This window comes from Capricornis sumatraensis, chromosome 10 (assembly GCF_032405125.1).
Source record: "Capricornis sumatraensis isolate serow.1 chromosome 10, serow.2, whole genome shotgun sequence".
Classification (NCBI taxonomy): Eukaryota; Metazoa; Chordata; class Mammalia; order Artiodactyla; family Bovidae; genus Capricornis; species Capricornis sumatraensis.
The window spans coordinates 63,220,686-63,241,784 of NC_091078.1; the positions used below are offsets into that span (position 1 = coordinate 63,220,686).

Here is a 21,099-nt window from a genome sequence, read left to right on the forward strand (position 1 = left end):
TGATTGCAGTTGTAGTGTCTACATTGAATACATATTTATTAAGCACCTAATTGCCATAGCATTGAGCCAAGTGATGTACTCAGCTAGGTTATAATCAGATCAATTAAAATTCGTCAAGGAGTTCCTGTCTATAACATTTTCTCAAGTCATTAATATTCTTAGGTAGCTTGACTTCTGCATATTCCATTGAAAGAAGTAATGTTTATTAATTGGTGTTTTGGAGGGCGTAGAAGAAAGTCATTTGATTGGGCTTTGCTATATTTATAATTACAGCTCAGTGCTTATCATTGTGTTCATCATGAAGATACAATGAAGAGCCAAGTGGCAATTTAAAAAAATATATATTTACTGACTTTTCATTTGGCTGTGCTGGATCTTAGTTACAGCATGCAGGATCTAGTTCCCTGACCAGGAATCAAACCTGGGCCCCTGGCATTGGGAGAGCAGAGTCTTAGCCACTGGACTGCCAGGGAAGTCCCCAGGTGGTGATTTTGCTTATACACTTATTCTTTTCTTTTTTTATTTTTTAATTGAAGGAAAAAATTGCTTTACAGTGTTGTATTGGTTTCTGCCATATAACTTGAATCAGCCATAATTATACATTTATCCCCTCCCTTTTGAGCCTCCTTCCCATGCCCCCATCCCTGCTCTGGGTTGTCACAGAGCATCAGGCTGGGCTCCCTGTATTACATTTGCTAATACACTTTTTATAATGCCTATGCATTTGTTAATATAACTAATTGAAGTTGGAAAAAAACCACTGCTGTGTTTCTTGCCATTAAAGTTGTCTTCTTTTGCGGATGATCCCACAAGAATACTATGCACTCATCAACTCTCTAAATTCTTTTCTTTCATAGGCATAATAAGTTTAGTAAACCTAACTCTCCCAACAGGTCTTCTTTTATTTCATCTAGTGCTTTTGTAAAATGATTGATTGCCTTGGGCCTAAGAGGGCAGTTTTGCCTAAGCATCAGAATTTTTTCTAAGAAAGCTGTATATGATAATATTCTAAAATCTATAGCTTGACCCTTGATAGCATTTGTACTCTTAATTACCTGAGATAGCTAGCTTTTTATGGAAGATTTTCCCTGGAAACCATGGGCAGATTTTAGGAAAAACATGTTTTAAAGAGGTGAAGAGTTGAATGATTTCATATAAGTGTGATGCTACGTTCTCATAGCATTTAGTCCATAGTCTTCTGCATGAGTCCCAGGTCTGCATCTTGAGGCCTTATCTCTCTCTGAGACCTGACTCTCCAAGTATTGGCTGCCACCTAGATGCTTCTGTCTGAATGTCCCACCACCACCTCAGATGCATCACTGTCAGGCAAATACTGTCAACTTGATTCACAAATTTGATGCTTCTTCTCTTTTGCATTTTTATTCTAATGTTTCTACAATTCTCCCAGTCACCTTGGTATTGAGCAGGTGGTAAATGACTGTTTTACGTAAAAAGCATTCATTTGATAATTCACAGTGACCCTCAGTGATCCCTTTTTTCCTCCTTTTCAGTTCTGTTCACAAAAGGAAGCCGCTGCCTAAAATTGTATATAACTTGCTCTCAGATCGAGATTTAAAGAAAAAGCTAAAACAGCTTGGATTATCTGTTCAAGGAAATAAACAGCAGCTCATTAAAAGGCACCAAGAATTTGTACACATGTACAATGCCCAGTGTGATGCTTTACATCCTAAATCAGGTAAAGTAATAAAATAATGAATTTTATTTACCCTCTGGATAAAGCAGTTTTGTATGACTCAGAGGTTATAAACCACAGAGAAAATTTTAACACATTTTTTATAATAGCCAAGACGTTCAAATACACTCCTTTGGAATATATCTAGATTGTCCTGTGATAAGCCAACCTTTCTCTCAGCTCGTCTCTCTGTCCACCTTCTCTTTTCAGAGGCAACCACCGCTACCAGCTTCTCTTGTGTATGAGGGTTGCTTGAGAGAGCATGGCTGTAAGATAGTCCTAGTTTTGCAGCTTTATGACTGGGTGACTGTGGGCAAGTTACTTATATCTGACCTTGGTTTTCTCTCCCATTAAGTAAGGGTTGTAATACTACCTAGGTCATAGTGTTTTTGTGCAGACTAAATGATGAAATGCATATAAAGTCCTAGCATTGTACCTTAGCAGGTAGTTAGCATAGGATAGATGTTACCATTAGATTATTAAGATTGTTATACCCAGAAATAAATGTGGTTATTATTATTTCATCAAAATTTTGTTTTACAAATACACTACTTAATAGTTTGTTCTTTCCACTTCATCTCACACAAATTTTGGAGTTCTTTCAGTTATTAACATATGGATAGAATTGCCTGATTAAAAAAAATTAAGGTGTAATATACAAACAGAAAATTACACAAGTTATCACAAAGTTTAGGGAAGGTGCCTTTGTAACAACTCCTCAGAGCCCTGCCAGAATCCTAGAAGGCCAGCCTACCCCTCCCAATAGTTGCTACCTTTATCCTCACAGATGACCATCTTCCTGACTTCTAAAACCATTTATTCATTTTGCCTATATTTTATCTTAAATATGGAATAATAAGTAGCTTATACATTCTTTTGAGTCTGGCTTAATTTTCTATGACGTTATGTTTAGAAGATTTGTCCATGTTTTTGTGTACAGTTGTGATTTTTAAAAAATTTTTGTTGCTATCGCGTATTCCATTAAATGATTATGACATATTACACAAATATCCATGGTTGACGGACGCTTGGGTTTTTCCATTCTTTGGCTCTTGAAGAATAATGCTGTTATGAGTAATCTTTCACAGGTCTCTTGATAGTCATAGGCACACAGAGTTAGGCATTACATATACCTACATGTGAAATTGTTTTTGTAGACGTTTAGCTTTCCTGGGTACAGATAGAAACTCAGGTGCCAATGTATGCTCTCATCAGGAAGGTATGAGAATTCCAGTTTTTCCACATCATTATCATCATCAGTGTCCTGAGTTTTCCTTTTTGGCCATTCTAGTGCGTCCATGTCAGTATCTCATTATGGTTTTAATTTTTGCTTCCCTAATGGCTTATAGTGTTCACCATATTTTTATATAATTATTGGCCATCTGGATATTCTTCTGGGTGAAATATCCATTTAAGTTTTATGCCCAGTTTTTCTATGTTGTGGATCTATTTCTTCTTAATTTATTTATGTTATTACATGAGTTTTTCTGGATACAAATCTTCCTGGGTGTGTATATTTGCTTATCTCCTTTCATCTTTTCACTCTCTTAATGGCTTCATTTGAGAGGTAGAAATTTTAAATTTTGTATCCAATTTGTTGCATTTTTCCATTGGATACTACTTTCTATGTCTTTGCCTACCACATGATCAATTTTTTTTCCCTAAAAGCATTATTCTTTTTGCATCTACCTTTCAGCCTACAATTTATCTGAAATTGGTTTAAGCATATGTTGCATGGTGAGAGGTGAGATTCTTTTTTTGTTTCCATATGATCAACTAATTGATGTAGCAGCATTAATTGAAAAAGCATCCTTTACACATTGAATTGTTAGTACCTCTTGTTGAAAATCAGCTGTGTTATGTGTGGGTCTGAACATTGCTTTGTTCCATTGGGTCATTTATTTATCCTTGGGCCACTACTGCAATGTCTTAATTATTTAATGAGTGATTTATAGTAGGTCTTGCTGTCTGGTAATATAGTTCTTCCAGCTTTGTTGTTTATTGAGATTGTCTTTTAATAGGTGAATAGTTGTATGCAAATTGTGGTGGAACCATACAATGGAACACTGCTTAGCAATAAAAATGAATCAACAACTGATAAATGCAACAATGTGGATAAATTTCAAAAGCATTGACATACAAAAGACTACATGCTGTATATTTTGAAAACATTTATCTGGCATTTTAGAAAAGACAAAACTTTGGGGGCATAGAAGAGATCAGTATGTCCCAGGGCTTAAGGGTAAGGAGGAGGGAACTTACTGGGCAGAAGAACTTTTGAGGGTAAAGGAAATGTTCTAGATTTTGAAATGATGAATACATGACTACTAATAGGCAACTGGACTTGTCTCCAGTTTTTGGCTCTTCTGGGTAAAGCTACTATGAACATGGGCTTATAGATTTGTATGTAGCCGTATGCTTTTATTTCTCTTGCGTTTTCCTTTTCATTCAGTTAAAATATTTTCTGATTTTTGTTGTGATCTCTTCTTTGACCCATGGATTATTTGAAAGTGTTTTCAGTTTCCAAATATCTGAGTATTTCTCAGATATCTTTTTTTATTCATTTGTAATTTGATTCCATTGAAGCAGTTCTGTATGATTTTGGGCCCTTTACATTTATTGAGACTTGTTTTATAACACAGCATTAGGTCTTCCTTGGTAAGTGTTCCTTAGGCCCTGGAAAATTTTGCTTTATTTTTCAATGATCTCTAATGTTAATTATGTAAAGTTGCTAAGGTATCATACTCAAATCTTCTACATCATTACTGATGCTATGTTTAGTGATTCTGTCGCTTACTGAGAACATTATTGAAATCTCAAAGGATATTTATAGGTTTTTTATTTTTCCTTTCAGTATATTCTGTTTTCTTTACATTTTTGAGGTGCCTGTGCAGTTAGTATTGGTGTGTCTTTGATGAATTAATCTGTTATAATTAAATAGTTGTTTTAGTCTCTGGTAATATTCCGTGAGTAATAACCTTATTTCAGTTTTTTCTTTAAACATAATTGTGTTTAAACTATGGTTTTTGGTAAGCAGGATATGGTTTGGATCTGCTTTTTAAATTTAATTTGGCAAGATATGCCATTAAATTGTAGAGTTTAGAACTTTTTCATTTCATTTAATCTGTTTGGTGGGGTTTAAGTCTACCAACTTGCTCTTTTCTATTTGTCTTGTCCATTCTTTGTTTTGTTTTTTTTTTTTGCTTTATTTTCTTGCTTTCTTCTAGATTATTTTTTAATTCTATATTTTATCTTCACTATTGGTTTATTAGCTGTATCTCTGTTCTTTTAGTGATTATTCTAGAGTTTACCATTTGCATCTTCAACTTATCATAGTCCACATTCAAATAACATACTCTGTGTGTGACATAAGGACCTCACTCCTTCCGTCTTTGGTTTTAGGTGTCTGAGGTCCTCTACTAGTGTTCAGCAGGTGCTCTGTGCAAATTTTTCCACTTGTAGTTGTATTCTTGATGTAGGGGAAGAATGGACCCCAGATCCTCCTGTTCCACCATTTTGACCTTGATCCATTCCGGTTTTATTGTCATAGATTTTTCTTCTTTGTTATAAATCTCATTATACTTTACCATTTTTGCTTTGAACTGTCAGTTTTCCTTTAAACAGATTTTAAAAATTGAGAAGGAAAGTCTTTATATGCCTATACTTTCACTGTTTGTGTTAGTCTTCATTTCTTTGCTTAGAACCAGATTTCTATCTTATGTCATTTTCTTTTGACCTGAAAATCTTCATTTAATCTTGTATTGCACACGTTTAGTTGAGACAAGTTCCTTCAGCTTTTATTTGTCTGAAAGTCTTAATTTAGCGTTAAAAAAACTTTATTTTGAAATAATTTTGAATTTATGGGAAATTTGAAACATTATCATATAGAATACATAGATACCCTGCACACAGATTCACCTGTTAGCATTTTGTCCCATTCCCTTTATGTATTAATGTATATGTGTTTGTGTGTGTGCTTCTTTATTTACACATATTTTTCTCTTAAACTGGAAATAGGGCGTATAATCTTGTCTGCTAAATGCTTCATTGTGTATTTCCTAGAAAAAGAGATGTTCCTTTTTATTGCTGCAGTACAAGTATCAACTTTCATCTCTATTCTAGTTTCAGCAGTTGACCCAAAAATGGCCTTTATAGATTGTTTCCCCCCTCCAGTACATGATCCAGTTTTGAATCACAATATTAAATTTAGTTGTAATATCCTTTCAATCTCTTTCATTCTGGAACAATTCCTAAGCCTTGCTTGGTCTTTTATGACATTGGCATTTTAAAAGAATACAGTCTTTGTTATTGTTGGGTTTTTTTCCCAAATAGAATGTTTCTCATTTTGGCTTTGCCCTGTGTTTCATTATAATTACATTCAAGTTGGCATTTGTGGCCAGAATACTATATAAGTGATGTTTTGTCCTTCTCAGAACATCTCATCTAGAGGGATTTGACAGCTTTGTGCCCTTCTTTTGTGATGGCAGTTTTGATCACCTTGTCAGTGTCTTCATTGTATAGTTTCCTCCTTATTCCTAGTAAGAAATCTGAACAAAGACACTTTCCTCTAAACAGACCATTATCTTTTATAGCAGTTAAGAGTCAGTTCAGTTCAGTTCAGTCATTCAGTTGTGTCCGACTTTGTGACCCCTTGCTACATGTAGCAAGCCAGGCTTCCCTGTCCATCACCAACTCCTGGAGCTTGTCCATCGAGTTGGTGATGCCATCCAATCATCTCATCCCCTGTTGTCCCCTTCTCCTCTCGCCTTTAGTCTTTCCCAGCATCAGGGTCTTTTCCAATGAGTCAGTTCTTCTCATCAAGTGGCCGAAGTATTGGAGTTAAAAATAAGAAAAATATATTTCCTATTTATCTTCATTTTTACCATTTCTAGCACTTTGTTTCTTCTTATAGAGATGAATTTCTGGTTTTATATTTCTTCTGCTTGAAGAACGACCTTTAACACTTAATGTGGTACTGGTCTGCTAATAATATATTCTCTCAGTTTTTGTTTGTCTCAGTTTTTATTTCTCTTTAACTTCTAAAACATATTTCCATTGACAGAATTCTGGGTCAGTGGGTTCTTACCTACTCCCAGCATTTCAAATTTTTCATTCCATTTTCTTCTGAGTTGAATAGTTTTTGATGAGAAACATGATGTAATACTTGGCCTTTTTTTGTATAGTAAATCCCTTTTTCTGACTGGCTGCAAGATTTTCTCCGTCTATATTGTTGTGTTTTTGTTGTGTTATTTTTTGTTGTTGTTGTCATTTATTTTGCTTGATATGCTTTGAGCTTGTTGCATTTGTGGTTTGATATCTTCATTATATTTAGCAGATTCTGGCTATTAGGTCTTCAAATCTTTCTTCTCCCTTTTTTATTATGGGATTGCTATTGCATGTTTATTAGACCATTTGATATTGTCCCTCAGCTTTTAGATACTCTACTCCTGTTTTTTTCTGTGTGTTTCCCTCTCCCCCTTTTTTCTGTTTCAGTTTGGTTAATACCATCAATCTCATTTTCAAGTCCACCAATTCTTTCGTTAGCTGGGTCAAGTTATCTCTGTTAAATTTTTTTTTTTATTTCTAACATTTCTATTTTGTTCTTCTTGATGGTGTCATCTCTCTCCTAAAATGACCTATCTGTTAATGCATGTTGTTCATCTTTTCCACTAGATATTTTAGCATATTATCATAGTTATTTTAAATTTCATTGCTGGTAGTTCTAAAATCTGGGTGATATCTGAGTTTGATTTTGTTATTGTTATTTGCTTGCTTGTTCATATATCTTGTAAATTTTGGTTAAAAGCAGACAATATTTGAAATGCTACATACTGAAGTAAATAGTGTGAATGACTGAAAAATGGACTTGTCTCCTCTTCTGCTAGGACTCCACACTTCTGTGTGGTTCATTGGTTAGGGTTTTTTTTGCTGTAGTTATCTATAATTGACCACCAGTTTCATATCCCCTATGCTTAGGTTGGTGCCTGAGTTATCAGAAGTTTGTTTTTAAAATGTTCCTGCCTCACTCACACTTAGGTTTTCCCTGTGAACCCATACCTGAAAAAGTCTCTTTCCATGCTCACATCTCTTCCAGTGGCTGATTACAGCTACTTATCACATGGAGGTCCTGTTCATGGTAGGGGGCATGAGGTTGTTCTCTGCTGTTCTAGCGTAGCCTCTGTCTTAGGCAGGCCCTTGATCCTGGGTCTTGGGTGGGGCTCTCAGTGACCCTGTGCCTCCCCAAGGGGCAAGGGTCCTCTAGTGATCAGGGCCCGGGGTTTCCTGACCTCTCTGCCAGAGTAGAGGATTTTGTTTGTTTCCTGTCTCCATTTACCTGTGCTCTGGGGTCTTCAGTTTTGCTGGCCTTCCCTCAGTGGCTTAACGGTTTTGTTTCCTAAGGGTTAGAGGGTTAGAGGAATAGGGCTTCATGTCCTTCCTGCAGTGGAGGCTGTTCTCCTTTCCCAGGCTTGGATGTGGAGGGATACTTTTTCTGATTCTCACCCTTCCTTCAGTAGTTCTTGAGAATACCCAGTAAAGTCTATAGAAAATAACCTTGAATTTGGTGTGAGCCCCACATCTAAGCTTCCCAGGATTTTTATGCAGTTATGGTGGTTCACCCTTGGCCTTTTACAATCCATCGGAAAGGTTGTCTGAAATCTTCTTACCCAGCAGTAGGATGATCCTTGTTTTAATTATGTCAGCCAGTACTCATGACCCTCTCCTCGGAGGCATCTGACTTAGATTTCCAGCTAGTTGGTTTCTCTGTGAGCTTAGCTCTGATGGATTCAAGAAGAGTTACAGTTTTATAAGTTATTCAGGCTTTTCTTGTTACTAGGGTGTGAGTGACACTATATCCAGGTCTTTATATCTTATATAGAATCAGAAGTCCCCCTGAAAGATTTAAGCTCCTGAGTTGCATCTAGTCCTAATATAGTCTCCTTAATATCTGAGAAGAGAGCAGTATGCCAGATGTTCTCTATCTCGAGTGATACTTGGGTGAGTGGATTGGGCAGAATGCAAGTGGTCCCTTTGCTTTTCTTTTATACCATGATTCAGTAAATTTATGTAGTTGTTCAGCTCATAGACTGTTTACATTGTTTCTACTGGTTTTAATGATATTAGGGAGGCAAGGGGTACCTCTCAGTCCTTGAAAAATAAACTTTGAATTGAGATAATTGCATTCTTAAATGATCCTCTCAAGGACTGTGGGTTTTGTAAGAAACTTTTAAATAGAGATTCTGTATAAATTTATATAGAATTTAAATTCTTATGGTGAAGAATATGATGATTTCCTCTGTTTACCAGTTATCCAGCCTGAACAGTGTCAACCATGCCTAATGGTGTGTTTGTTGTCCATCATTTACACTCCTTTCTAGACATAGTATCCTTTTATGTATAAATTGTGTGTCAGGGCTTGTGGTTCTTTCCCCTACACTATATGTACTTTAGTCTTAATGTGTTGGCCTAGTAGGCAGAAAGCATTGGTAAATTTCATGGTATTTGCGGTCAAAGGTATTTACATATGAGATGGAGCATATTCCAGATCTCTTTGATGTATATGATTGGTAACTACACCTACTGACAAAAATTCTGGAGTCTGGGACATTTCCCCCCCTGTTATTTATAGACCTTTGACTTTCTTTGAAAAGTACCTTCTTATAACATTTTGTACATTGGCATTAGAGTGGATATCCCGGAAGAACAGAATTCACACTAACAGATTAATTTGCATATTCCATTGGAACTGCTGTTTATATCTGTTTACTCAAAGGAAAGAGCAAAATGACTTTGCTGTCTCTTCTGGTTATTTTTTTAACTAGTTGCATGTGTAAAAGTTAAATGTTTTAACTCTGTGTTCTAATTTTTTTTCCCTTTTATTTTGAAATAACTTTAGACTTACAGAAAAATATTTATAAAGACCAAACAGGGAGTTCACGTATACCCATCATCTAGCTTCAGTGTTAATAGATCATATAACTAGAGTACATTGAGCCATGTCATGTAATTAATATTGACTGTATGTCCTTGTTTTAATAGCTGCTGAAATAGTTCAAGAAATTGAAAATATGGAGAAGACTCGGATGCGTTTTGAAGCTAGTAAACTCAATGAAACTGTATGTTGATGGTCTTTTTAAGTATCTTGGTAAAAATGAAGGAAAGAAAAGTGGAATACCCTAGAAATTAAAGCAAACTGGTATTGAATCTGTTCAGTGGGAAATGTACTAGAATACTTTTCCATTTAATGTATTATGATTTACTTACAGCTCATTTTTAGTACAGAATTCTAATGTATTTAGCAGTCTTCTGGCACAAAAGCAATCCAAAGTAGAGTTTATTAGCGAATTACAGTTTTTTGGGAAAGTCATGTGCCTGTACATCAGGTAACCTTGGTATTGACCCTTTCTCTGGCAGTTGCATTTAATAAGCTGTTTACCATTTAACCTGTGTGACCTTTAGGATCTTCATCTGTAAGACTCAGGGGTTGAACTCTATGATCTCTGAGGGCCCCTTTTAATGCTGGCATTCTGCAATTCTATGATTATACTGGTTGAGAAGTTAAGTAATTCTAAGAGTTGACGAGGATTGAGCATCTGTTGAGCTTGTTGAGGGAATCGGAGACCTAAATTCCTTCACTATTGCCTTCCTCTAGCTTGATGGTCCAAAACTTGAGGAAAGGGTATCAAAGAAGAAAATAGTCATTGTGTCCTTTAACACTGGAGGAAGTGTTTTGGGCTCTCCCATGTAGACATTTTCTGGGCCATTGGTAGCGTGTTTATAAAGAAAGAAAGCAACAACTTTAGGCAAGTAAGTTTATAATCAGATAGGAAAAAAATGAGATTTTCATTGATTTCGTTATTACCCGTGTGCTGACTATAAGATGGAAACTATAATGAATTGTGTCAGTACGTTTCTGATCTTTGAAGTTTAATATTTTAAAAAGTGAACTAGAAATTTAACATATGAAGTCTTGTATTGCATCTTCTCTACAGACTACCTTTGTGGTAGACTTGGGAGTTAGATTGGGAAAAGACAGAAGACAAACAGGGAGATCTGCCTTATTAATGACCTACTAAATGTCTCTTCAGTCTTGTGTAACCTGTTGTACTGATAAATGTGAAAAAATTAAATATTTAACGTAGGAAATTTAATTGATTTTTGTGTTAATACTTTATATATTCTAGTAGAATCAGTGTTGCATTTTCTACTGATGTAAGTAAAACATATATTAATTATAGTATTAAAAGAAGTAAATAGGAGTTAATCTTCTTGGTGTATATAAAACAGGGATGAGAGATTATTTTCCTGAATTTTAAACATCCACATTAGAGACTTTTAAGTTTACTGTACTACTTTTTTTGTCATTAAAAAAAATTTTTAATTAAGAATATTTCATTTTTATAGGTAATGGTTTTTACAAAGGACCAAACAGAAAAGGAAATAGATGAAATTCACAGTAAATATCGTAAGTTATACTACACTTTATTTGCAAAAGACTTGGCTTGCAGTTTTTGATCTTAAGTAATTTTTTTAAAATGTGTTTTGTATATTAATGTTCAGTGCAAACTTTCCTGTTAATATTATTTAAGAGACTGAATTTTGGTTGAATGTTTATTTAGACAGTGACTTTTTTTTTTTGCAAGTATGTGCCTGCTCTTTTCTCTTTTTGATGAGTTACAAGTTTTGTTTTGTTTTTTTAATTTATATTTTTATTGAAGGATAATTGCTTTACAGAATTTTGTTGTTTTCTGCCAAACCTCAACATGAATCAGCCATAGGTATATATATATCCCCTCCCTTTGGAACCTCCCTCCAGTCTCCCTCCCCATCCCACCTCTCTAGGTTGGTACAGAGCCCCTTTGTGAGTTTCCTGAGCCATACAGCAAATTCCCTTTGGCTATCTATTTTACATATGGTAATGTAAGTTCCCATGTTACTCTTTCCATACGTCTCACCCTCTCCTCCCCTCTCTCCATGCCCATAAGTCTATTCTCTATGTCTGTTTCTCCACTGCTGCCCTGTAAATAAATTCTTCAGAACCATTTTTCTAGATTCCATATATATGCACTAGAATATGATATTTATTTTTCTCTTTCTGACTCACTTCACTCTGTTTTATAGGTTCTAGGTTCATCCACCTCATCTGTTCCTTTTTATGGCTGAGTAATATTCCATTGTGTATATGTACCACAACTTCTTTATCCATTCATCTATTGATGGGCATCTAGGTTGCTTCAATGTTCTAGCTATTGTAAATAGTGCTGCAATGACAATGGGATACATGTGTCTTTTTCAACCCTGGTTTCCTCAGTATATATGCCTAGGAGTGGGATTGCTGGGTCATATGGTGGTTTTATTCCTAGTTTTTTAAGGAGTCTCCATACCATCTTCCATAGTGGCTGTATCAATTTACATTCCCACCAACAGTGCAAGAGCATTCCCTTTTCTCCACACCCTCTGCAATATTTATTGCTTGCAGACTTTTTGATGATGGCCATTCTGACCAGTGTGAGGTGATATCTCATTGTGGTTCTGATTTGCATTTCTCTAGTAATGAGCAGTGTTGAGCATCTTTTCATGTGTCTGTTAGCCATCTGTATGTCTTTGGAGAGATGTCTGTTTAGGTCTTTTTCCCACTTTTTGATTGGGTTGTTTGTTTGTTTTCCTGGTATTGAGTTGTGTGAGCTGCTTGTATATTTTGGAAATTAATCCTTTGTCAGTTGTTTCATTTGCCATTATTTTCTCCCATTCTGAGGTTTATCTTTTCACCTTGCTTATAGTTTCCTTTGCTGTGCAAAAGCTTTTAAGTTTAATCAGGTCTCACTTGTTTACTTTTGTCTTTATTTCCATTAATCTAGGAGGTGGGTCGTAGTGGATCTTGCTTTGATTTATGTCATCCGAGTGTTCTGCCTATGTTTTCCTCTAAGAGTTTTATAGTTTCTGGTCTTACATTTAGGTCTTTAATCCATTTTGAGTTTATCTTTGTGTATGGTGTTAGGAAGTGTTCTAGTTTCATTGTTTTACATGTAGCTGTCCAGTTTTCTCAGCACCATTTATTGAAGAGACTGTCTTAGCCCTGCTGTACATTCTTACTTCCTTTGTCAAAAATAGGGTACTCATAGGTGCATGGGTTTATTTCTGGGTTTTCTATCTTGTTCCATTGATCTCTATTTCTGGTTTTGTGCCAGTACCATACTATCTTGATGACTGTAGCTTTGTAGTATAATCTGAAGTCAGGAAAATTGATTCCTCCAGCTCCATTCTTCTTTCTCAAGACTGCTTTGGCTATTCTGGGTCTTTTGTGTTTCCATATGAATTGTGAAATTTTTGTTCTAGTTCTGTGAAAAATGTCATTCGTAATTTGATAGGGATATCACATTTAATCTGTAGATGGGGTTTGGTAGTATAGTCATTTTCACAATATTGATTCTTCCTACCCAGGAATATGGAATATCTCTCCATCTGTTTATGTCCTTTTTGATTTCTTTCATTAGTGTCTTATAATTTTCTGTACAGTTCTTTTGTCTGCTTAGGTGAGTTTATTCTTAGATATTTAATTCTTTTTGTTGCAGTGGTGATTGGGATTGATTCCTTAATTTCTCTTTCTGATTTTTCACTGTTAGTTCATAGAAATACAAGTGATTTCTGTGTATTGATTTTGTATGCTGCAACTTTGCTAAATTCACTGATGAGCTCTAGTAATTTTCTGATACTATCTTTAGGGTTTTCTATGTCCACTATCATGTCATCTGTAAAATGTGAGAGCTTTACTTCTTTTCCTATCTGGATTCCTTTTATTTCTTTTTCTTTTCTAATTGCTGTTGCTAGGACTTCCAGAACTATGTTGAATAATAGTGGTGGAAAGTGGACACCCTTGTCTTGTTCCTGGTCTTAGGGGGACCGCTTTCAGTTTCTCACCATTGAGAATAATGTTTGCTGCAGGCTTATCATATATGGCCTTTAATATGTTGAAGTAGTTTCCTTGTATGCCCGTTTTTTGAAGAGTTTTAATCATAAATGGGCGCTGAATTTTGTCAAATGTGCCTGCTCTTTGATTTGTGACTTACATTATACTTTGAGCTCATCACTAAGCATTTTGCAAATATTAATTAGTTGCTGTCAAAGCATCTCTGTGAGAAGAAAATGGGATTCAAATGGAAACATTCCTGACTTACCATCCTGACCTCAGGCTACACAGTGACGTTTCTGTAAAGAATTTCAGTACTCTGTAGCTTGCAAATTTGTGCCAAAAATAGTTTTCATTTTATTCATTATTACCAGCTTCCCAACTTTATCACTTCATTTTCCTTAATGATGTTTGTATGTATCTTTCCCAGTGTGACCACGTTACTGTTTTGTCTATTAGGTAGCTGTTTATTCTTTGGTTGGTTGGTTGGTTTCCAATTTAAATTTACATTTAAAGTGCCCGGCCAATGGTGGAGAGTTAATATTTGCTGATTAAGTATCCCATAAATGGTATGTCTTAGTTGTGCTAAGAGAACTGTTTTCTTTTTTCACTTTTTAAGCTTTGAAGGGGCAGGTCCAACTGTGACCTGTGGGGAGGAAGGAGGAAGTGCACAGGTGCCAGATGTGAGCACATCACTGTTGTGTCAATTCAGTTCAGTTCAGTCGCTCAGTCGTGTCCGACTCTTTGCGACCCCATGAACTGCAGCACACCAGGCCTCCCTGTCCATTACCAACTCCCGGAGTTCACTCAAACTCATGTCCATCGAGTCGGTGATGCCATCTGGCCATCTCATCCTCTGTCATCCCCTTCTCCTCCTGCCCCTAATCCCTCCCAGCATCAGAGTCTTTTCCAATGAGTCAACTCTTCACATGAGGTGGCCAGAGTATTGGAGTTTCAGCTTTAGCATCAGTCCTTCCAAAGAACACCCAGGGCTGATCTACTTCAAAATGGACTGGTTGGATCTCCTTTCAGGCCAAGGGACTCTCAAGAGTCTTCTCCAGCACCACAGTTCAAAAGCATCAATTCTTCAGTGCTCAGCTTTCTTCACAGTCCAACTCTCACATCCATACATGACCACTGGAAAAACCATAGCCTTGACTAGACAGACCTTTGTTGGCAAAGTAATGTCTCTGCTTTTGAATATGCTATTTAGGTTGGTCATAACTTTTCTTCCAAGGAGTAAGCGTCTTTTAATTTCATGGCTGCAATCGCCATCTGCAGTGATTCTGGAGCCCAAAAAAATAAAGTCTGACACTGTTTCTACTGTTTCCCCATCTATTTGCCATGAAGTGATGGGACCAGATGCCATGATCTTAGTTTTCTGAATGTTGAGCTTTAAACCAACTTTTTCACTCTCTTCTTCCACTTTCATCAAGAGGATTTGTAGTTCCTCTTCACTTTCTGCCATAAGGGTGGTGTCATCTGCATATCTGAGGTTATTGATATTTCTGCCGGCCATCTTGATTCCAGCTTGTGCTTCTTCTAGCCCAGCGTTTCTCATGATGTTCTCTACATAGAAGTTAAATAAGCCGGGTTCTCTGCATAGAAGTTAAATAAGCCGGGTGACAATATACAGCTTTGGCGTACTCCTTTTCCTATTTGGAACCAGTCTGTTGTTCCATGTCCAGTTCTAACTGTTGCTTCCTGACCTGCATATAGGTTTCTCAAGAGGCAGGTCAGGTGATCTGGTATTCCCATCTCTTTCAGAATTTTCCACAGTTTATACTTTAATAAAAAACAAACCAACCAACCAACCTTTGGGGACACTTACTAAAGCTCAAGTGCTTATTATCGTTATAGTTTTAGTCACAGTTTCATTTAGTATCAGAATCTAAATATGCCATTGATAGCTCTTTTTTTTTTTTTAAACATTTTTGTTAATGTTTTAATAAACTTTTTTTAGATCACATTTCTTTTAGGCTTATATAAAAAAATCTGCCTCCTCCACCACCAACCTGTTTCCATTTCCATTTCCTTGAACTAACAACTGTCAAACCTTTGGGATTTTGTTTTAATAATTACCTTCATTTTTATAAATGATTGTTCTTTCTGCTGTTTCTTGGAGAATTTTTCAGTTTTCCATGTTAACAACTGATTGAAGTCCTAATTTGAAAAATGAAAATTTAGCTCCATTTTAAATCATGATTCTTCGCTTTCCTCTCAATCTCTGAATATTGTCCTAATTTTTTTATAAGGTTGGTATACAGTTTGAACCAGGCAGCATACATACTGTGGTTATGAAGGGTAGCAGAATATGCCACTTCCCAAGAATATGTCACTGTGGCATATTTCGAGGAGAAGGCATTTGAGAAGCAGCAGAAAGAAAAGGTCTCTGCCTCCCCTCTATTTGCCTCAGGTGGTGAAAAATCCACCTGCAGTGCAGGCGACCTGAGTTTGATCCCAGGGTTGGGAAGATCGCCTAGAGGAGAGCATGGCAACCCACTTCAGTATTCTTGCCTGGAGAATCCCCATGGATGGAGGAGCCTGGGGGCACTTACAATCCATGGGGTTGCACAGAGTTGGACACAACTAAAGTGACTAAGCACAACACAGCACAAAGGTGTCTGTCTCTCCTCCCCTCTCTATCCCTAGAAGTAAGTTAGTTTCCTGTTGATGGAGAAGGCTTGGACTTAAATCAGCATAACAGATTTCACTGTTGGTTACTGTGTTTTTCCTGTCCATCTCCCCATAACTGGCCTCCCCCACACCTTTCTTTTTTTTTTTGTTAATCTAGCTGAAGATGATATTTAAGCCTGTGTTGTAAATCACCTCTGGTGGCTTAAGAGTTTTCTCTGGGTGTCTTCCATAAACACATGAAGTATACATGTTAATAAGCATCTGTTTTGTTTTTCTTATATAAATCTGTGTTTTGTTATAATGCCCCAGCTAAGAACTGAGAGCATTAAAGGGAAAATTATTTTTTCTGTCCCTGCACTTGTAATTCCTTTCAGGAAAACGTTCTGTTTGTCCTATAATTAATCATTTCATGTGCTTAGTTTTCTATTTATATGGTATTAATTTATCTCTAAACTTTCCATCAGAAATGTGAGTCACTTTACAGTGAACCTCATAGATAGTTCATCAAGGCTCTTTTCTCTCAGAAGCCCCTTGCCTGAAGCAGCCCCAGCTCTTTTCCAGTCCACTGTGGCGGCTCTCTCTGGGCCTCCTTCATGGCTGCCCTGGAGCTCCCGGTCACCAGTCTTCTGGATATCCTAGCCTCCCTCCTATGGCAGCTGACGTATTTCAGGATCCAAATCCACCTCTTCTTTCTTCTTGTTTGGGTGGGATACATTTTCCAGGAGACTCTCCAGGAAAGCAGTTATTGCATCTGTACATAATTGGAAATATTACTTTTACTCTTGATTTATTGTTTGGCTTAGATAAATTGCCCATATAACTATTAGCAAAAAGCAGGACTGGAAACCCACACTCACCAGATACTCAACTTGAAGCCCTTTGCCTGTGCCGTGCTTTGTATCTGAGTAAATAATTTGTGTGTTGGGAACTTCTTTTTGAGGGACTAAACTTTAGTTTCAGGTTACAGTGCTTTTTAAAAGCTTAATTTTATGAATGAGTAGCTTTGATGGTTTTGTGATGGTGTTTATCTTATTTTCTGTAGCACTCTTTGGGATAGATTTGTATTCATGACTTCCTCTTTTAGAAGAGGAGAGAAATAGTGAAATCATTTTGAGCCTTAGTTGCATATCTGTAGAAAGTATATTTGATATGGGGTTGAATGAAATGAGTTTATTGAGTTACCTATGGATTTCAGATTGCAAATGCTTTTGATAAGTCTTCTTAGTTAAGACTGAATTGCATCTTAGTTAAGACTGAATTGCTCAGAGGTGGAATCTTAGCCTGACAGAGAATTACTCTAATTGCCTAACTGCCATGACAGACATATTTTGGGAATCTTCATGGTCTTTACCTTGGTAATAGATAGTTTTATACTTTGCCAAGAAAAGAAAAACTAACTTCTAATGAACATGGGATTATCTCCTGAAACTTTTCCTGAGAGTACCAGCTTAATCTTGTTAAGTAGGCAAGACATGTTAGCTCTGTTTCTTCTTTTATTTTTTTATTAGGTTGTTCATTAATTCACTAAATGTTTACTGAGCATCTGCCATGTGTCAGCTGCTGTTCTATGTACTGAATATAGAGCAGCGACAAGACCTCTTATAGAGATAAGACCTCCTGTATTCTAATAGCAGACAGATTAAAAACAATAAATCAGCGAATACTACAATTTTAGATGGCAGATGCTATAAAGAAAATAAAACTAATTTGAGAAGAATTATGAGGACATGAGTTTGGGTGAACTCCGGGAGTTGGCGATGGACAGGGAGGCCTGGTGTGGTGCAATTCATGGGGTCGCAAAGAGTCGGACACGACTGAGCAACTGAACTGAAAGAGTTGACATTTGATATATATATGTGTGCATGCTTAGTCATGTCTGACTTTGCAACCCCTTGGACTGTTGCCCAATGAGCTCGTCTGTCCATGGAGTTTCCAGGCAAGAATACTGGAGTGGATTGCCTTTTCCTACTCTAGGAGATCTTCCCAACCCAGGGATCCAACCCACCTCTCCTGCATTGGCAATCTATAAAAAAATAAAATGGAGTAATTTGATAGAAATTATGGAGACGTTAGATAATGTCATCAGGAGAAGGCTTTTCTTAAGGAGTTGACCTTTGAAATGAGGTAACAATTAAAAGGTGAATTGTTACCTTAAAATAAAAGTAATGCTTCACAGAGCTGGAGGAATAGTATTCCAGGCAGAGAGGACATCAAAGGCAGAGGCCCTGAAGCAAACACAGTGTAGGTGAGTGTGAATAGAGTGTAGGGAGTGAAGGGGAGGGGAAGAGTGGTGTATAGGGAGGTGGGGCCAGACCCATAAGACCTTTTAGGAGTATATTTTGGGTTTTATTCTTACTGCAGTGGGAAGTCATTGGAGAGTTTAGAAAGACAAGTAATATGATTTTGTCTACATTTGAAAAGATGATGTCTGCTGAATAAAGAATAAATTGTAAGGTGGCAAGAAATAGAAAACCAATCTAACGGCTCTTCACTCAAGTAATATTTATTGGTTACCAGTGACTGTATCCCAGACAGTATTCTAGATACTAGGAATATAACATTCAGAAAGCAGATAATGTCTCAGCTCAAGCAGAGCTTATATTATATTGGGAATAGTCAGACAGTAAACAAGTGAATAAGATGTGTCAGATTCGTCTTATGTGCTATGAAGTGACTTCAGGTAGGGGTAGAAAGTGATGAAGCTGCTGGTTCAGGAAGATTCCCTTAAGGGAATCACTTAAGTAGGTGAGAGACCTGTAGGAAATGAGGCTGTTGTAGTAAATTAGGCCAGAGATGTGGCATTTCTAGAGTGGTCATAGAACTAAAATTGACAATTCAAGGTAAACTTTTGAAGTAGAGCCAGTAGTACTTGCTGATGAATTTAACATACCTCTATGACTAAAAGAGGAATCAGGAACGACCCCTACATTTTTGGTTCAAGCAGCCGGAGAAATGATGATGCCATTTACTGAGATGGAGACCAGGGCAAGGATTGTGGATAGGGAAAGGGATCAGAATTCCTATTTTGCTATGTTAAATTTGGGTTTCTAGTGGATATTTAAGTGGAAAAGAGAATTAGGTATGAATGGATCAATCTACCTAACTAAAAAGATGAGTGATTTAAAATTGTATACTTTAATTACCTGGGAGGAGAGTGCTGTGGGGAACAAAGTCTAAAACTAAGCCCTGGGACACTGCAAAGTTTAGAGCAACAGTTGTCTCAGTTCTCTAAGCCTTTGTGCACTCTTAAAACTTGTCTAGTGCACCAAAGAACTTTTGTTTATGTGGGTTATAGTTGTCAATGTGTATCATATTACAGATTAGAGTTTAGGGGGTTCTGCTTCTGGCTAGGACAGAATAATTGGTATATACCTTCTCCACCCTCCCCCCAAAACAACCACTCCTAAATGGGCAAAACACATGAAATAGTTTTCAGGATGTTAGAAACAGTGATAACAAAGGACAGGAATCTCTGAGATATGAAAAAGTGAGACAAGCACTATAACAGTTTCTAGGCTGAGAGCAGGGGTTCCCAGGCAGAGCCTGGTGGGCTCTTGAATTAAGGAGAAAGAAAGACCAGGGAAGCTGACGGAGCTAAAGTTCGTAAGATAGAGTGTGGAGAGGAGAGAGTAGCACAGAGACGGTGAGCCCTGGGGATGTGCAGAAGTCCCACCTTGTGAATCCGTTCAGTACAAAGAGTCTGTTCTCTACCCCAAGATGAAATCAAACTGGAAATCAGTAACAAAGCCCTCTGTAAAGTCACCAGATAATTTGGAAACTAAATAATACAGTTCCAAATAACACATGGGTCTAAGAAAAATTAAAACCAGGAAATTTCAAAAATATTTTAACTCACTTATAAACAACAGTAAATTCACTATATGTTAATGTCAATCATAAGTAATGTATTTTAATCATATATTATCTGTGTTGAATCTAGAAAAATGATAATAGGTGATCTTATTTGCAAAGCAGAAATAGAAACACGGCTGTAAAGACCGAATATGTGGATACCAAGAGGGATGGGGGGTGGGGAGAATTGGGAGATTGGGATTGACATATATGTGCTATTGACACTATGTATTAAATAGGCAACTATTGAGAACTTGCTGTATACCACAAGGAAGTCTATTTAATAACCTGTGGTGACCTAAATGGGAAGAAAATCCAAAATAGAGAGAGTATATGTATATTTTCAAGTGATTCAGTGTATGGATTGACACATTGACAATGTGTGGATTGACTGTGTGGATCACAACAAACTGAAAAGTTCTTAAAGAGATGGGAATACCAGACCACCTTACCTGCCTCCTGAGAAACCTATATACAGGTCAAGAAGCAACAGTTAGAACTAAACATGGAACAATGGACTGATTCAAAACTGGGAAAGGAGTACATCCAGGCTGTGTACTGTCACCTTGTTTATTTAACTTATATGGAGAGTACATGTGAAATGCCAGGCTGGATGAAGCACAAGCTAGAATCAAGATTGCCAGGAGAAATATCAACAACCTCAGATATGCAGATGATACCACTCTAATGGCAGAAAGTGAAGAAGAACTGAAGAGCCTCTTGATGAAAGGCAAAGAGCTTGAGAGTGAAAAAATTGGCTTAAAACTCAACATTCAGAAAACTAAGATCATGGCATCTGGTTCTATGACTTCATGGCAAATAGATGGGGAAAATGTGGAAACAGTGTCAGATTTCATTTTCTTGGGCTCCAGAATCAATGCAGACAGTTGATTACAGCCGTAAAATTAAAAGATACTTGCTCCTTGGAGAAAAGCTATAACAAACATCAGTTCAGTTCATTTCAATCTCTTAGTTGTGTATGACTTTGCGACCCCATGGACTGAAGCATGCC

At 36.8% G+C, this 21,099-nt stretch overlaps 1 protein-coding gene across 1 annotated transcript in view; it reads left to right on the top strand.

Annotated features, from left to right (window-relative positions):
- RAD18 (RAD18 E3 ubiquitin protein ligase) overlaps positions 1 to 21,099 on the top strand; it is a 114,057-nt gene that overhangs the window by 31,591 nt on the left and 61,367 nt on the right. The window contains exons 7-9 of the mRNA XM_068982698.1: positions 1,512 to 1,696; positions 9,731 to 9,807; positions 11,096 to 11,156. Coding sequence (XP_068838799.1) covers positions 1,512 to 1,696; positions 9,731 to 9,807; positions 11,096 to 11,156 — 323 coding nt within the window. The remainder of the gene's footprint in view (positions 1 to 1,511; positions 1,697 to 9,730; positions 9,808 to 11,095; positions 11,157 to 21,099) is intronic.